The following is a 27798-nucleotide window of genomic DNA, read 5'->3' as shown; positions in this document are numbered from 1 at the left end:
AAGGTTTACACCAATGCAATTCCTCTTTAAAGGGCTTTGAGGATTCTATTGTAATTAATTAGATTTTAACAAATGATTGGGATATGTACTCTGTGACTTGTTCTGCATTGCGGTGCTTACATGGAATGTCTTAGCTAATGATGGGTTTTGCTCAATATGCTTTTGCTTTGAGCTGCCTTTAAACCTATTATCACAAATATTTGAAGGTGAGTCTTCAATTTAAAATGATGTGAGCATGATTTAGCATAATATCTCAATAAATTTTAATTGATATTAATAAATTCATATATCATAAGCCAACTAAAAAGGGAAAAAATTGAATTTGTAAAAAAAATAAAATAAATACTACCAGTAATTTCACTGTTCTATTTTAAAGTATAAACTACTATAATAAAATATAACTTACTGCGACTGCAGTTAATAAGGTGAAATATTTTTGATTGATTGAAGCAAAATACTGAATAATTCAGATATGATGATCACTTTCCTATACTATTACATGCGGGTGGCATTGTCTGAGCAACATACAGGCTTTCAGTCCCCATGTTGCCGATCTTCACCCATTACGTACCTATGTAATGCTTCATCTTCTCTTCCTTTGAGAATGTGTCCCCCAAATAATGTTCAAGCGAGTCCTGCAATGCCGCCATTATCTCCAGCCCGTCCAGTAGCTTGTTGTGATCGAAATCATGCATTCTGCACAGTGTACACATATGACAGATTCAATTTATAGTAACAGAAGACAGACGTGTAGGTTGCGAAGTCAGAATTGGTCCATCAAATTTACCCGTTAGTTTCCTACTTAAAAATCTCATATTACACCTAGTGTTTAATTGCTTAATGACATTTACCCCTCTATGTCTGCTATGTTCTATCTCCCCTATGTCTATTAGGAAGTAGCTGAGTTTTATTTCTAATTATGCACAGAATGATTTGATGTCTAGAAGACGTGAAATTACAATTACATGTGAACAAGCAGATGTGCAGATATATGCCAATCTGAGTACGATTTTAAAAAGTCCTACCTTACCTTTACATAGATCCCTGAAACAGTCCTTTGTTGGCCATTGGAAATGTTAAAAGTTGTGGAAACAGTATGGAAAGAACTGGTTGGCAAAAGCAATTGGCCGCTCTGTCTGCCCTGAAAGCTCCATGGAGCCGCTGAGAGGCTCAGTATTACAATATACATTTTTAATGGAGAAAAGGCCCATCAGTGTATGGTGGCTTATTAAATGTTCCCTTAGTTCTTTAGAATTTGGCCAAAAAATAGTAAAAAAAGTGCCAAATCACGAGAAGCTTTAAGGCAGTTTGGGTCGAATAATGAATTGTGTGTAATTGTACTCACGTGAAATAGTAAAACTCCAGTTCGTCTTCAGATGCTTTCTCCAAGTCAACATCGCCTATTTCATGTTTAAGGTCTTCTTCTAGATGGCTGGCAATTACAATACAATACATTTATCTTGATAGTATTTTTGGTGGGTCTAGTCATTAAGGGTTTTCACTTCACACTTCTTGTAAGAAGGACCAACATTGGCAACTTTCTCCAATGTGAAGAGCTGTACTGACCCTTTATAATACATAATTCAATGAGTGAGTTGTCTGAAGAAATCTCACTGATTTAACTATACATTACACAGGGCCAATAAAGCTCACAGTAATTGGGCTTTCATAACGTGGAATATATATATATATATATATATATATATATATATATATATATATATACACACATACATACACACACGAGGGATGTTTGAAAAGTTTCCTCACTTTTATGCATATATTTTATATTATATATATATATACATATATATATATACATATATATATATACATATATATATATATACACATATACATATTCCACCTTACAAAAGGCCAATTACTGCGAGCTTCTACAGTAACGGCTTTATTGGCCCTGCGAAATGTACAGTTAAATCACTATATAATACGTGCAATTTATTATAGTTACATATTTGGAAATCATATTTTAAGCTGGATTTGTGCACCAAATGGGTACATAGTTATATAGGCTGGGAAAAAAAAGACATGCGTCCATCAAGTTCAGCCTTTCCTATATCTGTTAATTTGAGGCAAAAAAAACCCAGTTTGGCTCTTTCCAATTCTGTGTAGGTTAGCACGATGTGCCCCATAGCCCACTAATGATGATAGAGAGTCCATTTAATAGTCCAACTCTAAAGGTTTCTCGTGTTGGGAAGGACTACACATTGTGCGCACTAAGAGAAACTTAATTGCAGAATACTTACTGATGGTCTGCGATGATAGTTTTATTGTGGAACACATGCGAAGGGAATTCTTTAGCCGCTTTTGCATTAGGACTGCAGGTCACGAACCTCCATGACGCAAACAGAAAGAACAGAAAAAGTTGGAAGAAGAAGTGTTTCTCCATAGTATTCCCCACGACGCGTGTTCCTCGGTGTGTCTGAGCCCTTCTGCTGAGGTGGCCTTATACCAGATGCCACGTTCCCACAGAATCTACCAGCGTGGGTCATTTTCAGTAAAGATTGGTTTGTAAAGGCGTGTAATGCAGATCAGGGGAAACGTCGCATTTGTTGAACACAAATAATGCGTTTAATTTAAACCAGAAGTGTAGTTTTATGAGCGTGCAAAACTATCGTAGGGAATAAACACGCATCTATATGGAAAAGGGATAATTCGTTTTTAACAGTTATAAAACCTCGAAAACATAGAAATATCAGGGTATCCAGGATAGCCGTATACTTATCTACCATCCTCTCCGTGATATATCACATCATTACATTACATCTAAGCCCCTGTGCCTCTTAGTCGGAGACTGACCTTTGTCCCAACACTTCATTAAATACTTCCCTATTAAAAAATTTTAATATTTTTGGCTGCACATTGCAGGACTCAATCTGTTGCTAGAGCGGGGCAGCATGGGTCATTATGCCCCCTTTTTGTCTTGTAGTGTGCCAGTACAGAATAGCCTCCATGGACTTGCTCTATCCCCCATCATTGAAACATAGAATGCGTCAGCAGAGAGGAACCATTTGGCCCATCCAGGCTGCCCAATTTCTGAATAGTTTAATGATCTTATATCTACGTTAGCCTTATGCCTATCCCATGCATGTGTAAACTCTTTCATTGTATTAACCTCTACCACTTCTGCTGAAAGGCCATTCCATGCATTCAGTACCTTTCTCAGTAAAGTAGTATTTCCTGATTTTGCTTTTAAACATTTGTCCCTCTAGTTTAAGTTTCATTTATGTTCTCTTGTTGTAGTAGTTTTTCTGCTTTTAAATATACTTACCTCCTTTCTTGTGTTGATTCCCTTTAAGTATTTAAATGTTTCTATCATATCCCCCGTCACATCTTTCTTCCAGGCTATAAATATTAACATCCTTTAACCTTTCCTGGTAAGTTTTATCCTGTAATCCATGAACCACTTAGTAGCCCTTCTCTGAACTTTCTCCAACACATCTATATCCTTCTGTAGATACGGCCTCCAGTACTGTACACAATACTCCAAGTGAGGTCTCACCGGTGATCTGTACAACGGCACGAGCTCTTCCCTTTCTACTGCTAATACCTCTCGCTATACAACCAAGCATTCTGCTAGCATTACCTGCTGCTCTACTGCATTGTCTGCCTACCTTTAAATCCTCAGAAATAATTACCCCTAAATCTCTTTCCTCGCACGTTGAGGTTAGGACAGTATCAAATATTCTATACCCCGCCCTTGGGTTTTTATCCCCTAGATTCATTACTTTGTATTTATCCACATTAAATGTCAGTTGCCACAGCTCTGACCATTTTTCCAGTTTACCTAAATAATTTGCCATTTGGCTTCTCCCTCCAGGAACATAAACCCTGTTGCAAATGTTTGCATCATCAGCAAAAAGACATACCTTACCTTACAATCTCACCAATAACGAGATTTAAGAATGGTTCCAAGTACAGATCCCCGAGATCCCTTGCTCTGAATATACTCCATCGATTACAACCCTCTGTTTTCTGTCACTCAGCCGCTGCCTGATCCATTCAACAATATTGGGAGATTGCAGTTTATTTATAAGTGTTCTATGTGCTCTTAAACCAATATATAGAGGGGGGGGGGCATATAAGATACCACAGTCAAAACTGGGGGGGCATTAATATTTACCACCATTAAATCATACCACTGAAAAAATATATATATACATATACATTCATAATACTTGGTCATTCAACATGGGATGCCTGAAGCCACAATTTAGTGCGAATAATCTTTGAAATAAATATTATAATAGTAAATAACACAATACCTTATCTTTTCCACTAAATGGTTTCAGGGCCTTGAATGTTTTGTCCCTTAAAGTCACTACAAATTCAGGAGGGCGTTTTTATCTCTCCATAAGTAAAAATGAAATAGTTCCTACGGCAAATTAAGTGCCAGGAAACAGATAACCAAGGACACACACACACCAGGACAGGCTTTTCCACACCGACACCCAGACACACACACCAGGACAGACTCTGCCACATCAACATCCAAACACACACCCTAGGACAGGCTCTGCCACACCAACACCCAAACACACACCAGGACAGGCTCTGCCACACCAGGACAAGCTCTGCCACACAAACACACACACTAGGACAGGCTCTGCCACACAATCATTTATTCTCTCACACATTCACACAAATCATTTACACATATTCATTAAAACATTCTGACAAATTGATTAATTCTCTCCCTCATTCAGACAATTCATCCACACATTCATTCATTAAGTCTCTCCCTCATTCAGACAATTCATCCACACATTAATTCATTCACACACTTTACTTATTTCAATATTCTTACTACTGTTTCTCACTATCTACTCCCTCCCCACTATCTACCCTACCCACCATCTACCCTCTCCCCACTTTGTAGTTCACTTACCTTGAAGTCCTACGGTGGGAGTGCGAGGCCTCTGTCACCCTGCTCTGCCATGGTGCGTGCTGCTTCACTACTGAGCGCCGGAATATGACCTCATTCCGGCGCTCAGAGCGTTTCCATTCACGCTGCCCGGGACCCGGGAATCTGGGACATGTTGTCACCCTAGGTTGGGTGGTTCCAAATTTGGCAGGGGGTAACGGGGGGGTGGGGGATAACCTGGGGTTGCCCCCCGTAGCGATGCCACTGCCCTGAAATAAACCCATGTGGTTTCTGATCTTGAAGTCATTGTGACTTCAGATGTTTAACAATCCTATCCTTTAACATAGTTTCCATTAATTTCCCCACTAGTGATGTAAGACTTACTGGTCTGTAGTTGGCCGGCTCCTCCCTACCGCCTTTTTTGTGAATGGGCACAACAATCCCGAATCTCCAGTCTTCTAGGACTGTTCACATTAACAATGATTGGTTAAATATATCGCCTGTTCTGCTAGTACAACATCAAGACCTTTTAATGACTTGGGGTGTATCCCATCAGACCACATCAACTTATTTGTCTTTAATTTTAGACAGCTGAAGTAGAAGCGCCTCTTCTATAAACTCCTACTTGCTGTGATTATATCAGTGCTACAAGGTGGAGGATACTTTTTTGATCACAGAGGAGATGATGGTGGGAGATGTCCAGGCCCCTTTACCACCCTTGTATTCCACTTCTAAAAGCATAAAGGAACCAGTTCCCTTCAGTTATACATCCAATATTTAGGCGGTAGTAAACAGCAAATTCTGTAACCTTTAATCTGAATTCAGTATGTTTCTGAATAGCACCAGAAGCCCACCGTTCCACACGTCGTATAATTTTATAGCCACGTTTGTTTATCGGTTGGAGATAAAGTCCACTCTGTTAATAAAAACTATACCGTAAAGAGCAGAGCTACTAGAAAATCAAAAAGGTATACAAAGAAAAACAAAATACAGGTTTCCCATTACATTAAAATCAGGATTTATTTGGGTTTGGCTTCGTACTTGTAAACAGAAACCGGGATTAAAAAAAAAACAGGAAAAAATACGAAAGAGTGTAATAAAAAACAAAATAAATCCCAAAAAGCTCAGAGGAGATCCGAACACGAATAAAATAAGCATTGCTACATTTGATAAACATTGTTACATTTTAGTCAAAACATACATAGAAGGTGCCATTGGTCTCCAGAAGGCCAGACTGGTCCTGGTTAGCCCTGTATAATGTATAGTAAAGTTGGTGATGCTACTTTAAAGGAACCTTCTCGTATTGCTATGCCGCATACAGGGCCAGACCAGTCTTTCTTGTGGCAGAAGCTCACTGGTGTTGGCTCTTAATTTAACTCATCCGTAACATCAATATCCGATAATAAACCTTGTTGGGGTTTATTCACTAAAGAAGAGTTAGTCTGAACTCATGGTCTTCGCTTTGCCAACCTCAGTGAATTTCTTGTGCGTGATATTTCAGAAGTCCCTTTTAAACATATTACAGTGAAAAATATTTTGCAATATGAGTAAAGCGATCAGGCCTAATAAATGCTGGTTCTCTGGGAAAATTCTCTAAAAATAGCGCTTTTAGTTAGATTTATTACAGGATATAATTATGTTCTGTAGCATTGTAATTCCCTTTGGCAGACTTCTGAACCCAAATGTAAACTACAAGAGCTTGGATTACATATATGATGGTAATATTTGTGATATATTCATGAAAGCAGGTACGGGTTATCCAACGCTTCCACTGAACAGAGCTACGGGCGATAATGGATTAATATTTGCACCGCATGCATTGATACTAATAACTTATCAGTTGTACAGAAGTATATATCAAACACTGCATCAAGAAGGCCGTCTTAATGTCAGAAAGCATTAAAAATACATGCACAATAAAGATAAATATATGGGAATATACAGCGTCGGGTAGTCCAGTTTGTGAGCATGAAAACGTGTTCTGATTGGGGGGGAGCCTTGATATGGTGTAGCTTTTTATAATGACATGCATTTTTTATTATTATTATTGTGACCGTAAATACCCATTATACAATTTCTTGTGGGTTTAAATATGCGAAAGAACAGCGTTAGGTAGTATCAGTACCAGGCATTAAATGTGCTGCGCCAATATACCCCTAAAGCTCACAGTTTGAGCTGTACACTGTACTGGGTCATTTTTTGATGCGAGGTTTTTATAATACACCCAATGCATTGTAAATTAATTTAGTGCATTGCGTAAATATACCACAGAGGATTTAGTTTTATTCTGCAGAATAGGAACTTGTTAGAAGGCAAGAGGTGAAAGCAGATGAATGCGACCCGACATGTACTGTAAACCTTATTTTTAACGACAGAAATGTTTATTTATCTAGTGTATCTGGCTAACGACACGCAGCTCACAAATCTCATTATAACACCGAGGTCTGTGGCCAGTAAAGAAAACGCGATGGGCGATTATAGGATAACTGGAAGCCTCCGGATTAAACTATTCTTTAGGAAGCGGCTTTCTTCTGTTGAAGAACCAGTAAAGATGCTTCTAAATACTGCCTTTAGTCAGCTTAATAGTACCTGCTTGTATTTATCCCGACTATAATACTGTTTATGTGGCAGATCTCGTGTATAGAAGCCCGGTCTTGGTGTCGATAAGCTGGTCTGTCAGGACAGCACTTTACACTTTACAGATTCATCTCACTGAATCTTACTAAAAGCAGTGAACTGCCGTGGGTTAACCAATCCTACAGAGAAACCCTGAAATTAACCAACGTTACGTGATCTCAGATCAATCACTACTTTTTTGCGTGGAAAAATGAGCAGCGGAAAAACATACGGACCGTGAAACGCAAAAAAATCTGTTTACGGAAAACATTTTTTTTACTTCAATCAAATGAAAACATTCTAAAAAGGAATCTAAAAGTGCCGCTGAATTACAAATCAGAGTTGACGGAATCAGGGTTATTCTATTAGATAATTGCTTTATCACTCAGAAGCTTAGCAGCGTGAGACAGAGTATTCCCTTTAAGCCTTTGATTGCCAGAGGTCACCGCAACAGCGTGTTCTGTAACATACTGCTCATGCCTCTGGCGTGGAAACAGTTAAAGGTCTCAGAGACAGCCAATTATTCCCTTTAGTCTCTTGCAATTCAGCCATTCGATTCCCTACGTCAATATAACTTGTCTTTTTCCAGGAAAAAATATACATTTAGCCAGGACTAATATTCACATATCACATATAACACTACAAAAAAATGAAAAAACATTAGGAAATGGTGCCATTAAGAGTTAAAAATATGGTAATTAAAAAATATCTAGGTTTACAGGCATATTTTGACAATTTATGTTGTGTAGCCTATACATTTAAACATCTTTGCAGGTTTATTTAATGGATATTTGAAAAGGCCAAAAAAAAAAAAAACAAAAAAACAAAACAAAACAACGAACACGAACGTTTATGTTTCCATAACCAGTTAATGAGGGTTCGGGGCTATTTACAATGAAACAGGTAGATCATGAGATTAATAAACATTTTAATCCCAGGATAAACTCAGTTTCCAGATTTCTACTGTGTTTTGTACATTTTTAATATTGTTGGAAAAATAAAATCAGTGCAATTAGAATTTGATCCCTTTTATACATTAGAGTTAACAGTATTAATATAACTAGTAAGCAGACAACAGGGTCTGCCAGTTAAAATTGGTATGAGTAATAAACCTTATTCCCCCCCCTCTTAAAACCGTAAAATTAGTGTTTTTACTCGTATTTGCTGTAAAAATAGATTTTAACACATAAAAACAGGTTAAAACTGTACATTTGTTCATAGATCGTATTAACCCTTCACGACATGGCAATTCAAAGGGCTACGACCAGGTGGACGTGCATGCAAGGGACAAGCAGTTGTCTGCACTCTGCAAGCAATGGTGGAACGCGGCTACGTAATACTTTGCTATCACAGGCACATGAAGGCGCTGAATACATCTACCACCGTGCTCAAAATACATTTTGTTAAGAGAAATGGGATGTCGGCGATTATAATTTCAGCTACAAGGCCCGATAGGCAACACTTAATGGAACCATGAAAAACGCGTGGAACAATTACAGGAAACACTGTATCCCGAGGCAGGTACACGAGCAGTCTTCAGAAACCGGGGGCTTCTTAAGTAGGGCACAGAACTGCAAGAGAAACATGCAACACATCACAGCTTAATAAATTAACACTAATGATTAAAAAAGAAATAAATGGCAGCAAGAAAATCAAGCAATAGTTGAGAAGACCATATGATCTGCGCATGATCTTCTAAGTCTAGCTCATGGCTACGGAAGCGATTGAAAAGAAACAAAATATATTCCATTTAAAACAACCAATTCTGACACTTTAAAGAAACAGAGCAATAGTAACAGACGTTACCTCGGGAATTCATTTCAGAAACAGAGTTCAAAGTATGTATATTTCTTGGGCATTTCTAGTGTTGGTGAATGCCCAAGTCTACCCCAAAAAGAATTATTTAATCGTGTAAGATGGTGTCTCATTCATGTTTTTTTGTGGCAATTATTTGTCATGGGACACAAAAACAGCCACTGATCGGGTTATTGGGGGGGGGGAGTTAAAAGTGCATGTTTGAAGTATTAAAATGATAGATGTGCTAAAATGTATTTGCTTCCATATTAGAGAGAGCAATTAATGTTTTATCTTTGTGGAACAGCAGGCTTTATGAGGGCAGCTGCAGCAACCAAGCTGCAACTTCTATTTCAATGTATAAATAGACCAGCCAAGGTAGTTTTAATTACGGTCATTTAGTTATGCCAAAATTTACGCCAGACCCTACAAACCTAACTTTGGGTTACTCACCTTTTAAAATGTAGTCCGTTAGTAAAGTTGGTACCTTCTCACTGTCGTCTTTCATTGCCCGAAGTACTAGAGATACAAGACATGGGATCCAATCATGGGACAATCTCCAACAATGCCATTCAAAATGCCAACAGCCCCCTTGCCTCCAATTTAATATACAGTACTGTGCAAATGTTTTAGGCAAGTGTGAAAAAGTGCTATAAAAGTACAAATGCTTTGGAAAACCCCCCCCCAAAAAACACACTTTCCACATCTGCCTATTTTTATAGTGACATGTTTTGGAACGCCGGGGGATCTCGTAGGGCGTCTGCCTTTAGCATCCTTTCTATGTCACTGTGGTAAGGGCGTATCTACTTTGTAGCTAAACTTTCTAATAGACAATACATGGTTAATACAATTACACAGCTTGTGAATTGTCTGTACATAACCAGGCTACATCTTAACACACAGATAAGCTTTTTAGGTTAAAGTTACACTTCTTTAGGCAAAAAGGAGTGGTTATGACCTTTTACACACCGAGGTTGCCATTGATCCAAGTTTGAGGTCTATTTGAGGTCTGATTAGAAGACGACCCCGATTAGAAGACGAGGGGTATTTTTCAGAGCATTTGCTCTGAAAAAAACCTTGTCTTATAATCGAGCAAATACGGTACATGAGTTGGATAACTGGTTGAACTAATATGCATTTAAAGGATTTTATTTATTTATTTTTTTAGAACAATTATCTGAGAAATTCAGTATTTTAAAGACGTTAGGCTTTTTAAGCTTTAAATGCCCATTGAAAATGGAAGTTTATACTTACTTTTACTTAGTATCTGGAGGTCTTCAAGAGACGGAGGGCCGCTTTTCTTTTCATATGGAATAACTGTGGTCAAATACTGTTGATACAAAATAAATTTGTTGATAAAATTGAATTCTGACACGTTATGTGCTAATGACATTACTATAAGCTCCAGGGAACACGTCAAACGGAATCAACAAGCAGGAGAGAATCACGGGAAACACATCTACATCAACCATGGAGCTAATGGCTATAGTGACGGATATATCTTTTGGATTCATTTGAGCTTTAATACTTCCCAAACCAAACACGCCTTTAACTGAATCAAAGTAATCTACAAATCTACAACCAACAAAGAGACACAGTTTTACAATCCTTTATTACAGAATCTCTCAATAACTGTTAAACCTGATACATCTGGAAAAAAAGAACCCGTAGCCAGCATTTTGGACCAAATGACACGGGTGATTATAGGTAGCACTAATGGCTAAGCAGGGCCACCATCAGGAAGAATGGTTGATACAGCTGTAAGGGGCCCAGCCCAGTGCTGATGTCACACAAATGACCTCACGCTTCCTGATGTTGGGCCCCACACTACATAGCCCCCAGCAAGCAAGAAAAGACACGGGGGGGGAGGGGTTGGACACTGAATGGAGTAAGTGGCAGACACTTGGAGGCTGGGCAGAGGGTATGGACACTAGAAAGGAGAAACAGGAGACACTGGGAACAGGCAATGGATACAAGAGATGGTGGTCTTTAGATCTACAGCTGCAGCTTTTCCTTGTGGTAAGTAGCTCTTAATTCTTTTCCCCTATAGGTTTAACAAATGCATATCAAAGTACTTATATAAAAAGTATGTGGACACCTGAACATTACACCAGTATTAGCTTGTTGGACATCCCATTCCAAAATATGGAATTAATACTGAGTTGTCTCCCTCTTTCCAGCTATAATAGTCTCCGCTCTTTTGGGAAGGCTTCCCACAATATTTTGCAGCATATCTGTAGGAATTTGTGCCCAGAGGGTATATGTGAGGCCAAACACTGATTTTGGACGCAGAAGGCCCAGTTCACAACGAGGGTTCCGGATCATCCCAAAGGTGTTCAATAGGGTTAATGTCAGGGCTTTGTACAGGCTACTCGAGTTCCTCCACACCAAAAACTTGGTCAAACCATGTCTTTTCGGATCCTGCTCAGGGCTGGAGCATGAAAGAGCCTTCCTCAAACTGGTGCCACAAAGTTGGAAGCATTGTACAAAATGTCTGTAGGCTGTAGCATTAATATTACCCTTCACCGGAGCTAAGAGCCCAACCCAAACATTGAAAAACTGCCCGACCATTATCCCTCCAGCACCAAACTTTATGGCAGACACTGTGCATTCAGGTAGGTAGCGTACTCCTGACATCCACCAAACAGATTCATCCAGCACACTTCCTGTTTTTAAGCATGATTCGTCACTCCAGAGAACACGCTTCCACTGCTCCAGAGTCCAATGACGTAACTCCACCAGACACTTGGCATTGTGCAAGTAATCCTCAGCTTGTGTGCAGCTGCTCGGCCATGAAAACCCATTTCATGAAGCTCCTGGCACATAATGCTTGTGTGATTGTTGCTTCCAGAGGTAGTTTGGAACTCTGTAGTCAGTAATGCTACAGAAGACAGACTATTTGTACACGCTTTGCAAGTGCGCTTCGTCTACCACTTTGCGGCTGAGTGGCTACTCCTAAACTTTACAATAATAGTACTTACAGTGAATGGGGGGGGGGGGGTCTACCAGGGCTGAAATTTCACCAACGTATTTGTGGCAATGGCAGCATCCTATGACAGTGCCACATTTAAAGTCGCTGAACTCTTCAGTATAACCTGTTCTACTGTCAACGTTAGTCTACAAAGATGGCCGTCTATGTGCTTGTTTATACGTACCTGTTAGCAATGGGTGAGGCTAAAGCAGCTAACCTCAATAATTATAAGGGGTGTCCATGTACTTTTTAACCATATAGTGTACTTTCAAAACGCCTTCACTGATGGGTTTTGCACAAATAAACTTCACGTGACACATGGAAACTGCATGCAAACGTTAACTACGTATGGGGCCCATACTCGTTTGCGTTCTTTAGTTGACAGACATAGAACGAAATGTTAAGAGAAATCCCAGCACCTGTTTCTCTCCACCTGAATTCCCAAACGTCTGACGAAAGCTATTCTGTATTACGTTTGACAAGCCTTCCATGCTGAAGCGCTATAGCAAGCACAGACAGCGAGAGAGAGAGAGAGAGAGAGAGAAAACTGGGTGTTAGTAAGAAAGAGTCTACTGATATGTGAGTGAAAACAGACAGTCTCTGAAAATCCCCACACATAGAGAGAAAAAAAGGAATGAATAAAAACAAGGAAAGAACAGAACAGTTTATACAAAAGCAGGCACATTACTTCATAGCAACTGAGCAATCACACAAAAAAGCCCACAAAACGCTTTACAATGGTTAAAAAACATCAACTGCCAATGAAGTCATGTAAGGAGCCAGAAAAGGCATCCAACGCTTTCTGTGGCTCTGCAGCTTGAGGGCTTCTAAGGTCAACGCAGGACACACTACAGCAAGGCAGTAATAGACAGAATCAATGTGAATAACGAAACCGCACATGTATTGAACCTCAAAAAAGCCTGGATCTGCATAATCTGTTAAAAACATCATTTCTGTTAAATGTTTGGAAGCCTTCATAAAAAAAAAAAAAAAAAAAAAAAAAAAAACGAAAATCAACAGCAGAAACATTGATCTAACGTGTGTAATCTCTGTAGATCTATACAGACTCCCTACAAAATAACTTTACTTATCCACAAAGAGCACATAATTCTGTTCAAGTCTGGCAATAAGAGTATGTGGAATATGGCTTCATTAAATGCTATATATTTCCAGCGGAAGGTATGTAATATTAAATCGGCCATAAAAACGACTTTAGAAATATAGCCGACGGCTAAGAGGAAACGCATCCTTACCGTCCCCGGGATGTGACTTCTCTCCTGCTTGCCGTTCTGCGAACTCCCACCCTTCAGCCTTTTCTTCTTTTTCAGGTTCTCTTTATACTCTTTCTGCTTGTTCTGGACTTCAATGAGGACAGAAATAAAGCTGTTTTTCACTTCTTTCTCAAACTCTAGCTCATCTCTCAAAGCCAGCTGTTGCACTAGTTCTTCAGAGTAATCCTTAATAGCGGTTTCAATTTCTTCAAGTAGGTCATTTAACTCCGCAACGGACATTCTCTTCACTCCTAGGAAACACGGAAGAAAACTTTAGAAAGGCCAGAGGTTCTATTTGACCAATATACAATTGATAATCTACAGCTGTAGTTTGGGAGCTCCTCGTCCGGAGTAAGTTGAGGAAACAAACAAAACTCAAACAGGATTCACCGTCTCATGTCAATACCGTTAAAGGGAAACTGCAGCCATTATATTCACTTTAATGCATATACGGTGCATTTCTGTGGGGTCTGCCTTGCAAATACATGGGGCGCAATCCCTCCATATACATTTGCCCCTCTCCCGTGCATGCACAGAAAGAGCCCCCATTGATTTCAGTGGCAGAGCTTTCCTGCCACTGACTGGATTGGTTAAAATAGCGTCCCTTTAAAAACTTAGTGGATCATTGTGATCTATAGTTAATATATGGTGGTGACCTCAAATACAAACAAAAAAGGGGCTTTCCTCATGTACTAATCTATGAGAGATTAGCATTAAGGCCAGGATTCATATTCTTTAGGAATGAATCGCCATCAATGGAAACTACAAAAAAAACAACTAATTTCAATAGAATTTATCACCATGTGTGCAGTCCTTCCCAACATTGGAGGCACTTAATCTGAAATTGTCCACCTCTATTTGAAGAGTGCAAAGTCGGATCTCATTACACAAACACCAATTCTTTTTTTTGAGTCTAGCTACAATGTAGTTGCCGCACGCTGAACAAATTTGTTCCCGCAGCATTGGATTCTAAAGAAAAGAAAATCAGCGAACGGCTAAAGAACCAACGCATTTACGAGGTTACAGGAGCACATTTAACTTTCAGCATTTAACCAAAATTTCCTCAACTTATCGTATGTGCCTTTCAAACAAAAAGGCTTCTATAATCAGAGTACTTCGAAGTCCCACCGGCCATGTTTCTCTTTCAATGACAGCGGTACCGAAGTGCACCGGATTGCCAGCAGGCAGTTCATACTCAAGGACAGAGCATGTGCTGGCCGCATTCTCCAAGGAACCAGCTTTCATGGAGTTATCCTAATAAATTATTTCTACTATAGCCTTCTTATCATAGCAGATGGTGAAAATGACACCTATTTTGTGAGACTATATGTTAATTTTATGAACCCTACTTGACAGTGTTCTAATAAATACAATTCGGATTCAGAACACAGAGAAAGCGATCCATATGTACATGCTGGGAGTGAATGATTGCCTTGACATCAAATAACCAGTATGCTTACTTTCTTCATATGCGCTATCTGTAGAAGATTTCTTGAGCGACTGGATTTCTTGTGAAAGCATGGAGAGACGGTCCGACTGGGGTGTATCTTCCTCCTCTGGATCAGGGGATTCCTGCATCATCTCCTCTATCTCTTCAATAACCTTCAAACAATAAAGCACAGCTAAACACTAGGAACATGAATTATGAATCCGACGCATTTGGGTAAACATTAATACCGTTTAGCGTCCTCTTGCTACAGTACTAAAATAAATTAAAACGGGTTGAAAACGTTACGGTCTCCTCAATAGCTGGGCATTTATTGCTCAGTGACCTGAATTTTTGAGTGATTAAATCAGGAAATGCAGTACCGAAAATTAAAATATCAAAGCAAAACAGACTCTGAAAGGAATGATAACAGCACTGATCTAATACCTCTTGAGCTGCGTGTAATGAACTATTAAGTGCTGAATGCATAAAGGAATATTTAGTTTTCAGTTAACATTGGGATTTTTAAAATCTTTTTTTTAAGGTTTTTAGTCACCCTTTTTACCTGCTCAGCTGTAAAGAGAGGCTCTTCGTTGATGCAGGAGACAATGATCGAATGCATATCTAGTTGTTCCCTTAACTCCTCATCATCAGACAAGTCAAGATTCAAATTGTTGTTCGTCTAAAAAAATAAAACAGCAAGTATCTCACGAATATGCTTATAGTTACTGGGATCTACAGCTTTTATAAATAAGATACAAGTCTTCTTAGTGTAGCCCACAGAATTAACACATACAGCATGAAGTATTAAAAGGCCAATAACAAAGCCAACTGCTTCAAAGAAAGAACGAAGACCGAAAAATTGTTCTCCATACACTGTTTGGGGGTGAAAAAGCCTGAATGTTGTAATTTGCTGATACATACAAGGGCTCAACAAACTTAGAAGCTAGTATAGAAGGTAGAAGCCAGAAAGCTGAACACCCATAGCGATAAATATAAAAGTCAGGAGCCCATTTCCTGGGATCTTCTTGCCTTGTGATAGAGATTTTATTTTTTTATACATTTTCATTTGTATTCATTACTCAACTATAAGCAAATGGCAAGAATGTTTTTCCTCAATCTGGAAGTGAAGGACATTTGTGCCTTTCAAACACGGTCTTCTACCATGTGCACAGAAATGGGGACAGCTGACCTATTTACAGTTCCACAACAAAACGTACACTAATCCAGGGCAACGCGGAAAGGAACATGCCCCAAGTGTCTTTGGCGCAGCGAGAACGAGCAGACAGGGGACTGCGTGCATTTTCTTCTTACTCAGGGGATTGGAGACGGACGGACACCTAATATATCGGGCAGGGGAATAGATGGATATGTACACAAACCGCCACTTTGGAACACATAGGAAGGTACTCGCTTGCAGCGTGTTAAAGCCATACTATAGGATGGATAACATTCCACATAATGTTCTGGAGTAAACATGTAACATGGTGAAAGCCAGCAAATGATAATAACCACACAGCACAGAATGCTGTCCAGGGATCTACAAAAATCCCTATCAGGTTTCTTCCGCAACAACGGCACCGGGGGCCATGCATAATGTGTAGTTCTAGTGGTAGGATGACCCAAGAAATCCGTGATTTATTGTTACAATATACCGGGCCAACAAAACACCGCTTACAGGGGACGCTCAGGAATAGTTAACAAAACATACACAAGATATCAAAAAAAATACTTACTGCCTTTTCCAAAAGGTTCAAAGTTGGCAAATGCAAGGTTCTGGTGTGAGATGTCTTCCAGTCAACTGGCATAACATTCCCATAGTTGTCAGTCAAGGTGTTCCAGATTCTAGAGAGAAAGAAGAGCGGGTTTTGATGATCACGTACAGATAAAGATTCGACACAAACCATTTCCGGTTCCCATCATTTAAGTAAGAGGCTAATAACTGGGGTATTTCTAATCTTTGTACTTCACTGTCAATCCAGCTGACCCCAGCAAGGTTATCATCCAAAACACAACGAACAACGGCCCAGCAGTTACGTCCAACAGACCTCGGTGCGCATGGTGACCACAAGCCATGTACAGTCACACAAAGGGTCTCCAGATTCTGTCACATCTATATTTAAATAGTCTCACACATGGGAAAGCGCCCAACACCATGTCCTTGTTGCTTTTTCTCGTCTGCAAAACACCTCTAATGTGTTTTTCACGCAGTAATGAACACGGCAGCCGCTTACACAACACTAAGTAGTAGACACAGCTGCCGGCAAAAGCAGGGAAAGCTTGCAAAACACACCCAAGCAAGTCACTTTTTGCCACTAAAGAAATGTAAGATTCGTGTCATTCTAGAGAAATGCCAACGAACAGGGCAAATGGTGTAAATAAAACATATATTTTAGCGAGTCACAGCTAGAACGCGGGTCTCGGCAGGCATGGGCGTAGGAACCGGGGTGGGGGGATAGATCCCCCCCCAGTAACTCATGCGGGGGGGGACCGATAATGAAGAACCCCCCCAGGGACGTAGGAACCCCCAATAGAAATGCCGCACCTCGAGCCCTGCTACAACAAGAGCCCTGCTACTTACCTGTGGGAGGGTCTTCTGTACTGCACAGAGGAAGCGGAACCCAGCAGAGTTCACGTGACATCACATGACTATGCTCCAGTCCTGCTTCCTCTGTACAGTACCAGAGAAGGCAGAGGGAGGCCGCGCCCCCTGCTGAAGTCTGTGAGCAGCATCGAGGAGCTGCAGTGCAGGTAAGGGGATGGGGAGGGTGTTTGAATGAGTATGCGTGATTGAGGGAATGAATGAATTTGTGCGTGGGTGATAGCATGTACTGGCTGCCTGGGTATGATAGGAGTGTAATTCCTGTTAGCAATCACACTCCTATCATGCCAAGTCATATTACTATTTTTTTTGTCCAATTGTGGTGTGTTACCTACTTTTATTAAAAATGTGAGTTTTTATTATTATTTTTAAAGGTGGGGGGGGTCATTTTTGGTTTTGGCTAAGTGAACCGTGAATGTTTTGGTCCAGAATTTTCATTTTGGTGCATCCCTAGAATAAATAGAACTATTTCATTTTTAATTATCCTGAATTTGTAGTCACAAAACTTTCTAGGCCCAGAAATCAGTGAGAGGAAAAGTAAAAGTTGTGTGTCATTTGCTTTATTTTAATCTGCATATTTTATTAAAGGTCATATTTTCTCACAGTGAAAAATGAGTGCGGCCCGCGCACGTATAAAATTCTGATGAAGTGGCCCACTGCAGAAAAAACTTGGACACCCCTGGGGTAGCTAGTGAGAAGGGGGGGTAGGGAGAGGGTAGATAGTGTGAGAGATGGGGAGAAAGTAGGGATCTGATGGGGGAAAATGCTGTCCCTCCCAGATTTTTAGGGGTTCCTACGCCCATGTCGGCAGGGTATCGTCATCCCAAACAATCTGTCGATTAGAGTACAATCAGCAGACCGGTCAGAGATTTTACCATCCTCTGCATTCCCAAGGAGGTTCTAGGGAACACTGCAAAATTATTCTGGTCAGGTTCCCGAGCAACGGCATGAGAAAGAAGAAAAAATGAACGCAAACTACTTAGACGACTGAAAAGCTCATACATGCCAATGAGAGGTTAATCATTTCCGTCGGTAGGAAGTCTTACAAATAACCATCTTTCATATTTCTTATTCATATACACTTTCTGGGGATTCTGAGCTTCCTGCATCTTGAGTTATTTTCACTGTTGAGGTTTTTCCAGGTCAATGCTAACTTGTGTGGTCTTTTTAGCTGTCCAGTTTCAATATCCACCCGTCGCCCGAAATACACTGGACTACTGGATCCAAAGCCATAAGGGCTTTTTTATGGAATTTATCGAAAATAAATACAACGATGCTGGAAAAGGGAAATGAGACACCGGTGAGGTTGGATAATGGGGCAATAGGGACCCGGGTGGGTAGGGGTCCCCACCCGCTGCAGAGGGGAACCCACTAAATTCATGGGACCCCTATGCTGAAGCAGGTGTATTTGCAGAGACTCCACTTCTGGAGTACGATCAGTGATGGCAAAGTTAGCGTCCTCCTCGTCATGTGACAGAATCAGTCCGTAAGAGTGGAAGCTGCATGGTCTGCTGGTGCCAGGAAGCTGCAGCTACAGGAGAAGAGATACTCTGAAGGTTGGAGCTGGGATCTGCGTTTATGGGCACCAGGGGGGTTTATTCACTAAAAGGAGCACTTGCAGAAGAGATATGATTTGAACCTCTTCAACATACATTACAAGGATCCAACTCCAGTGAGCTTCTCCTTCAGGAAAATCTTACCTGCCGTGTATAATGCATATGCGGATCAATGGAAGTTCTTCCAAGTCTTCTCACCCGTTCAGTTATACATTATACAGGGCCAGCTCTGGCCTTCTTGCTGGGGAAAGCTGCCAGTGTTGGACCTTTATAACCTCTCTCTTTTTAGTGAATAGAACTGCGTGTTTATGTGGGATATCTCTGCACGCATGCATGTGGTTGTGTCTTTTAAGCATACCTGTGTGGATGCACATGCGTTGATTGCCCCTTAGCTTTATCTACGGTTCCCTCAGTGTCCCCTAAAATAGGATTCTTGGGCATGCGTCTTACAGCTGAAATGTGTCGTGACTGCCTATGGGTGAATAACAAAGACTCCAGAATTCTAGAAGGAAATGTAGTAATCCTAACAGGCAGCCAATGGCTTACTAATTCACACTTTATGGATGTATTTACTGATGAATCAAAATGTGATGCTTTTGGTTGCACTTGCAGAGTCCATGTGAGGGCAGCACCATAGTCTGTAAAGCCCACAGTTAAATACGGTTCAGGAAGTATTCAGGTGTGGGGATGCTTTGCTTGTTCTGGAGTTGGTGACTTGCACAAGATCTACTATACTTTGACTAAAGAGAAGCAGCACTCTAGTCTGCAGCGACATGCCATTCGGCTTAAAGTTGTTTGGAAAAAAGATTCATCTTCCAGCAGGACAACAATCCTAAACACACATCAAAGCTTCGCCAGGCGTATCCGGCAAAGAGTGGAGTGCCTTTCCCCCTGCAGTCACTGGACCTCACCCATGTTCAACATCTTTGAGGACATTTCAAAATGGGGGGGGGAAACCACACCGTGGCATCTCTAGACACCGATATACTCTTCGGGGGTGCTGGGGTAATGTGGATTGCGGTAGTGGATGACTTTTGCCCTAATTCTTTAAAGGGCTGGCCACAACCAGTCTAGATTTTACATTATTCTATCATACTGTAAAGCGCTGTACATTTTTTATTTAATGTTTTACTAAGCTATAACAGTAATGAAAAATATGAATGAAAACGATCTGAATAACTTCGTTGATCAAAGCAGAACTTGTTGGTTATCATATACAGTAAAGTGACTGCCGAGTGGTCCCTTTAAAACGCATCCCCAGAAAAAGATCACCAACTCTGCTGATGGGATTCAACGTGTGGCTCGCCTGTGGACCATATACATACATATACGTCCTGTGTTCAAAAGTTGCAGGTTATGTTAAAAGTGGCAGAGGCCGTTTCGGTGAGAACGATAGTGCATCGTTAACCCCTTTTATACCACATGATCGCGGCATTTTAGGGGTTGAGGTTTGTGTCTCCAGTCTCCTCTAGAGAATTAAAATAAAGAGATGTCTGAAAAGGTCAACTGCGATAAGTTTGGCTCACTGCTGCAGAATCTGTCAGGAGAGGACGATGATGATCAGATCCCTCCTCTCCTGACCAATAGGCAGCCATTAGGTGCCCCCTTCCCTTAAGTGACAGAGGTCATCCAAGGTAAGGAAAAACACAGATTATGAATAAATGTTTTCTTTTAATTCATAATTATTACAATCTGATCAATTACTAGGGACACTTTAGGTCACTGATTATTGATGGGTCTCACCAATCAATGTCAGTGGCATACTTGTCACATTCAAGTGATAATATATTTTTACTTCTCAATTTTATTTGACACCAACCTGCCCAGGATTCACAATACTTAGTATTAATACACGGTGTATCGTAACCTCGTCTGCCGCAGGTCCCTCGAGTCCCGCTCCTCTGGTCCGCCGGCAGGCTGCACGTCCTGAACGGAGTCACACCTTTTGAACCTGGCGCCCCTTCTATTGAGCCTTATATAAAGCATCAGAGAGCATTCCTGCGTCTGCCATAGTGTGTTTTATCCTACTATGTATTATAGAGTTGTTCCTGTATTTGACGCGGCCTGATCCCGACTATCCTGAACTCTGGCTACCTGACCTCGGCATTGATCCTGACTGATACGCCTTAGCCTGAACTCCAGCTTGTCTTGATTATTCTGCGAATGCCCTCAAGTCTGCCCCACGGACCCAAAAGGCTCACCCAGAGGAGGAAATCGGAGGGCGAAGAACTCTTTGAGATCGACAGGTTTCCTTTTGTGGGGACACCGCGTCTACTCTGCAACAGCGTCCCCCTGGCATACGGAGCGTGTTTTCTCTCAATTAAAAACATTTCTGATGTAATCACCCACTGCAGGATAAAAAGTGGACGCCCCGGGTATAAGCCAACACTTACACAAGCTTCACAGTAACGTGTTTCCATAGGAGAACACAGCACACGCTCGCTGCGGCACAATTTTCACGTTTCACGCAATGCTCACACCGCTGCCGTTAAGTCTTTAAGAGAGCTGCTTACCGCAATACCTGCCACGTACAATTACATGTAACCCTATCCAGCCTGCTCTCCGTGGGAGATCCCTACACACGGCTGTATCTCAGGAATCACATAGCTTTTACCAATGATCCACGCTAAGAACACTTAACGGGTTTACAGCGAGTCGTATTACGAGAGAGACGTGGGAATCTTTATTCACACACCATGCACTCTTACTTAATCCTTACTTCTAAAAGGGGTTATAAAACCATTTTATTGTTGCTGGTTAAAATGGACTAAAAATACTAAATATAAACTCAGCAGCCAGGAATCATCATTGGACCGATACACTGAATATAAAAAAATAAAGAAAATGTTTGCGTCGGCAAGGTATAAAAAAAACCCCACCACGTTAAGGAAATTATTAAACTGTTCTTAAGGAGCCAACAAATTACAAGGATTAGAATTTGTTTAAAAGCAGGAATTATTTTTTCCAGCATCAAAAAAGTCTATTAAATAGAAGAGCTCAATTGAAGTCTCCTGTTACCACGGATGCATATAACGCATGTATTTAATACACCGTCAGGATTTCATGCCCAGTGGGGTTTTTGCCCCCAATCTCAGGGTAAAGGGGCAGATTCTCAGGGTCACACAGTCTGGAACGGACTCCTTCCTGCTCTACACCGGCTGTCGTCATGTCGGAGACCCTCAATCGATGCTTTTGCTGCCAGCGTGTTATTGATATTCCTGCTGGAACGCAGGTGAGATAATGAGAAGTCAAGGCTTCTTCGGAGGACCGCTCTCCGAGCCATTTGTTGATTAACTGCACAGAACCTTCACAATGGGCAATTAAAGGGTTAATGTTTCAGAAGTCTCAGGGTCAGCTCATTCAGAAAGTGCCCAGGTATTCTCATACATATAATAGCATAAGTGGGGTTATATTATTTATAAAGTAAAGCCATTCATAGCGTGTGCTGATAAGTGCATTTTTTGCAGACGCTATTTATTAATAACGTACGCCGGGAGCACAGTACAAGCCTCGGGTTATCCAAAGCAGCATCCTCTGTATACAGGCATACCCTGCTTTAAGAACACACGCATAACTGCCGCGGAACTGTTCCCTGTTTATATACATGCGCTTCACAAGAACGGACACGCAGCAGCATGACGCCAGCACATCACCTCGTCTTATGAGTGAATGCAGTGGAAATTACCTAATTATTGCCGTTAAGTACAGGCGCTGATAAGTGGAAAAAAGGTAGCGCTTTACTTTAGGTACATTTTTGTGTCACATACACGCTCTGGAACCCATTGTGTACGGTAATGCGCGGGCAGAGTGGTGGAGGAGCGGCAGGAGCGCGGCGGAGGAGCGGCCAGGGAAGCGGGAGGGTAGTGGGTGTTCAGCGCAGAGGAGCAGCAGGCGCGGGGCGGAGGAGGAGCAGCAGGCGCAGGGCGGAGGAGCAGCAGGCGCGGGGCGGAGGAGCAGCAGGCGCGGGGCGGAGGAGCGGTACGCACCCCTCAGTAGTTGTGTCTGTGTGAGCTGCAGCTCCCTAGACGTGTGTGCTTTATACCCTATTACCCCCAGTCCCTCTGACTCACTCATCGTCCTTCATGATGCCCTCCTCAGTGATGGGCCCGACCGGGGCGATGTTGCCGGTGTCGGTGCTGTAGTTGCGGAAACACACGGTGAGCTTCTCGTCGAAGTCGTTAACCAGATCCTCCATGGACTTGAACCCCCCCATGATCTCCACAGAGAAGCCGTTGTCCAGCTCGGTGAGGTCATCGAGCGCTGCCAGTCCTCCCTGCGCCTCTGACGGGTTGGAGTTAACTCTGTCCAGGTTACTCTTGGGCCCGGGGGACGCGGCAGGGGGCCGGAACTCATAAAAGTCTTGCCAGTCTTCGTCAAACTGAGCGAGCGGGGCCGCCATGTCTGCTCGGTACCGGGCACGTTAAAGGAACGGGGCGGTGGAATGCAGGCGACACCTCACCGTCTGCGACTACGAACCCTACAGTCTAAAGGCTCTCTTTCCGCATAAGTCCGAAGTGGGAGTTATAGCACTTCCATAGCCGGGACCTGCCAGCCGACCACTAAAGGCTGTATCCACTGAGACTGACGGGGAGGGCGGGGACATGCGTCACACCGCGCTGGCGGCCATTTTTATCACTGGCAAATGTGCCAATAACGGAGACTCGCAAGTGTTTACACGCCGTCTTTATCGCGTATGAAGCCCTGTATTATTTCCGCTTGTATTTAATAACAATACACAGGCAGAAGTGTCCCCAAAACACAAACTCCACAATGCTGCCAAGTGTCCCTCTTCAGGAGGCACCGTCCCTATTTTGGCCCTAATTCCCTCTCCCCGCTTCTTCTGACGTCCCTCTTTTGTATTATCTCAATATATTGCTAGGTATGAGTTTATCGCGGTGTTCTGCGGCCCTAAACGTTACAATATTGTGTATAAAACAGTGGAAAATATGTTTATAAATTATGTAAAAAAAAAATGCATTCTTCTCAGCGCCTTACTCTGTTACACAAATAACTGTCAAGGGGTCACACACAGGGTCTTAGTAAAGCCCCGCCCCTGGCCACACCCCTCAAAACAGCTGCTGGTGAATACGGAGTACGGGATATAAGTGTTATCCTATGGAGTGAGAATCCATGGATCCTGTCTAGGAGGAGGTGTCCCCACAGGGAGAAAATAATTCCATTATGCAAACACTGCCAGTGCACTGGCTTAATATGATGGGAGTTGTATTCCACACAATGAGTGCAAGAAATTACTCAGCCATGCAACCTCAGTAATTACACCTGCAACCCCCATCATGCTTAGTCAACATCTTATTTTGGTATATGGGAGTTGGGGGTGCACAGTAGCTGGTACACTAAAGGTAACTAATCCTTGTACTCCCAGGCTAAGAATTCCCCTTCCTATCATGCTTGGCAGGGATCTGGATGAGTCCCCTCTCTCAGCAGGAGTCAACGTCGCTGGCTCCGCAATGACCGATTCAGTGTAATGACGACACCAAGCATCGCTACATTGGAAGGGGTTCCCATTCCATCCATGGGCAGTAAACATCAACATCTCACAGAGTAAGACAGACCCTGCTGGGGTCTCCGATGATCCCCCTACTGGACTGTCTGGCACTGACAGGGTTAAGGTGCCCCACACTATGCACATAGAAAAGAACCTGGCTATGCCAATAGAAGACTGGCAGTGTACACAACCATAGGACAGAGGGGTGGCCACGAGTCCTCTGCAAATGAATGTCACGTTCACGCTTTAGGTGTCTTTCCCCTTACATCTCCGCTCATCTGATGATCTCCGTCTGTCCTTCGCGCTGATTTCCACTTCTCATGCACGCTCCCCCTCATCCTCTGGAACACCCTCCCTCGGCTTTAGTCCTTTAAAAAATCCCTCACAAAATACAAACCAGGCAGTTCAATATATGATTATGTGCAATGGTGTATTCTGGCCTAGGGCGGCGGGTCCCGGGGCAGCAGCCCCTCCGCCCCATAACAGGGAGCCTGATTGCCCTATGGGGTGGGCAGCCTTCCTGTAACGCCACTAGTCAATGAGCTGGTTAAAAAGGAGCCAACGGGCCCATTTACACTATTGCTGATGGCAGCCTGGGAATGCCCTGAGCACAATTAACCTGTTCACACACCAGTGCTCGCTCCCGCAGTTATTTCTGTTTGTTTGGCAACATTTAAGAGGTTAACGTGGGACACGTTTCTAAACCGGCAGCTGCCCACCCTCTGCAAGTTTATACTTAGTCTGTCGTCACTCTCCGCTGCTGAAAAACAGACTTTTTTTTTTGTTCTAGCGACTCCAGCGGACCTTTGCTGTTTAGCGCAAGCCACTCATATATCCTGTCTGTCTGAAGCCTTCAGACCTCACAGCACTCATCGAAACAACCAGAAGCATTTAGTCTTGACCGTTATTTGCCCTTATTGCAGACCAAGGGCAATTATTTGTGCTGTCAGCACGAAAGCCCATTACCGTTTAATTTACAAATGATTTCATAAGGGGGAAATGTCATGTTCTAGATAGGAGTTTCCTCCAGGCGTCTCACCGCATGCCACCGTGTAGCTCCCAACGAGATGGGCAAAATGGCCACGGCTTCTAAAATACACAATTCTCGGAACTGCTAATTATCTTAGTTACACAAACAGCTACAGACGGGTTATTAATTTATAATGAAATCTGGGTGAAGCTCCGCTCATAGCCGTACTCCTTAAGTGGCCATTCAGAGTAGGCACACGTATCAATGCAGGTGTAAGGAAGAATAATTGCAAATCTTCAATGATATATGGAGAACGGTATAAAATGTAATTATATATATATTGACAGTATCTTGCCAGTATTAATGAGCTAATAGTGTCCTCTTAACGGAAAGCTGCAGGAAAATACATTGTGACTCCAGTTTTACACAATCATTCTTGCAGGAAATGGGACTTCTACATTATTTGAAGAGTAGGCGTCTAGTTCCAGGCACTCACAGATGCGCTGGGGTAAAAGGTATCATTAAATCCTCCAGATGTTTGCAGAAAAGCATTTGACGCATACTATAAAGGATGGGGGGAAAAATCTTCAAAATAGTGATTTTTATGTGTCAGTGGAATTTTGTTAGCGGAAGAAAAATGTTAATTCCAAACCATAAAAAAAAAAAAAAAAAAAGTTCTGTTGCTGAATCTATTATTTTTTACAAGGTGTTGTGGTACACTGCCCTCTAGTGGGCATTTGTGAATTTACGATTAGATTTTCAACCCATTCAGTAAAGTTTGTTAAAATTTAAGTGGTGCAGTAGAGGTCAGAAGATGAGAGAGAGTGTGTGCGTGTATGTGTGGTGTTAGAGTGAATGTGTGTTATTGTATGGTGTTAGGTGGCATTTAAGTAGAAAGTGTGGATTCCAGTTTTTTACATAATGACTGACAATAATTACAAATCTAAAGACAACAGCTTGTTAAAAAATCGTTTTATTTTACAATATATACATTCATTAATGTATCCAAAAAAAACGCATCACCACACCAAGAATATACACCATACATCACCTACGGCTGTTTCATGTTGATTAGTGTTTTGAACGACAAAGTATGTTTGGGAGAAGAAATGCATACGTGAATTTTTCTAAACTATTTATACGACAGTGAAAAGGATCTGCTTTTGCATTAAACTCCTGTGAGGTGCGCAGCTGTATGGTTTTTTTTTTGTGTGTGGTGAAAATGCAATGAAAGATTTTCGATGTTTTTATGAACCAGAAATGGGGAAAAAAGGTAAAATAACGCTATGAAAAACTTTTCTAAGAATTACATGGGGCTGTTAAAAGTGCATTAAAGATGGAACAAAAGCCTGGAATGTCCTTTCTGGGTCCCTGGGAGCTTAGTACGTTTCAAATGGCTATTGAATAGGGACAGATAGACACGTTTCCATAATTCTTTTAAAGTCAGATGGAAATGTAACACGCTGGAAAGCTATATGTTTCCCTCCACTCCAGTAATGAAAGGGTGTCTTTGTACTAGACATTTTAGAACAGCAGTAGTCTTAGGGAAACGTCTTCTCGGTGGTGCAGCCCTATGCAACAGCTTCCTTGGTACCCATAGGAAACGGCAAGTCACTGGCGTCCATGTGCCACCGGAAGCCCATCGCATAAAAGCACACACTAGACCACCAATTTTGCTCAAATATATAACTAGAAAAAAAAAGTGAAGAGCAAACATAAGGCTTTATAAAGCAACATACCAACGTATTTATGGAATTTGGGGGGTATAGCTCTTCACAATAACCCCTTAAGGGGGCATCTGCCGAGTCCCCAACGAGCATCTCTGAAGTGAAACGGCTGCTTCAGAGTTTAATGCGTAACTAGGGGGTTTGAAATTGCCATCCCCATTTCAAAATAACAACACATCTCGTTTGATGCGCAATCTCCTTTCGTTTTGCATGAGGTAGTAACTCATTTTGGCCACACGTGCTTAAGCATCCTAAAGGATGAAAATAAGGCAGAACCAACAGACAGACACAGCACTGAAAGAATAGCGTACAATAAAAGGAATGCTCGTGGAAAGGTCGAGTGTCTTTATTTTAGGGACACTCTTGATTTACTTGAAGCCGACGGCTTTGCTCGATGTTTTTTTTTAACACACACAACCAGCAGAGGTTTGGTGCTCTTGGGGCCGGGCAAATGAAAACATATATAAGAAAAAA

The 27798-nt window shown here is 41.7% G+C and overlaps 2 protein-coding genes across 3 annotated transcripts in view; both read right to left on the bottom strand.

Moving 5' to 3' along the window:
* LOC128483066 (multiple coagulation factor deficiency protein 2 homolog) overlaps nt 1-2452 on the bottom strand; it is a 13336-nt gene extending 10884 nt beyond the window's left edge. Inside the window, exons 1-3 of the mRNA XM_053459108.1 lie at nt 2268-2452; nt 1346-1432; nt 572-696 (exon numbers count right to left, since the gene is read on the bottom strand). Coding sequence (XP_053315083.1) covers nt 572-696; nt 1346-1432; nt 2268-2410 — 355 coding nt within the window. The 5' untranslated portion in view covers nt 2411-2452. The remainder of the gene's footprint in view (nt 1-571; nt 697-1345; nt 1433-2267) is intronic.
* A 5720-nt stretch (nt 2453-8172) lies between these two features.
* FEZ2 (fasciculation and elongation protein zeta 2) lies at nt 8173-23708 on the bottom strand. 2 transcript variants are annotated; one of them, XM_053459105.1, is made up of 9 exons: nt 23192-23708; nt 16700-16808; nt 15529-15645; nt 14998-15139; nt 13520-13788; nt 12686-12766; nt 10550-10625; nt 9749-9814; nt 8173-9072 (listed from the first exon to the last, which is right to left on the bottom strand). In XM_053459105.1, the coding sequence occupies exons 1-9, from the start codon at nt 23518-23520 to the stop codon at nt 9056-9058; spliced, it is 1206 nt and encodes a 401-aa protein (XP_053315080.1). In that variant the 5' UTR covers nt 23521-23708; the 3' UTR covers nt 8173-9055. The 2 variants fall into 2 exon arrangements, with proteins under 2 accessions (XP_053315080.1, XP_053315081.1); XM_053459106.1 differs by lacking the exon at nt 12686-12766 and having other exon boundaries at nt 23192-23707.
* Between the last annotated feature and the right edge of the window lie 4090 nt (nt 23709-27798).

Source organism: Spea bombifrons, chromosome 3 (genome assembly GCF_027358695.1).
Source record: "Spea bombifrons isolate aSpeBom1 chromosome 3, aSpeBom1.2.pri, whole genome shotgun sequence".
In the NCBI taxonomy this organism is placed as follows: domain Eukaryota; kingdom Metazoa; phylum Chordata; class Amphibia; order Anura; family Pelobatidae; genus Spea; species Spea bombifrons.
This window is presented reverse-complemented; position numbering and strand designations above follow the sequence as displayed.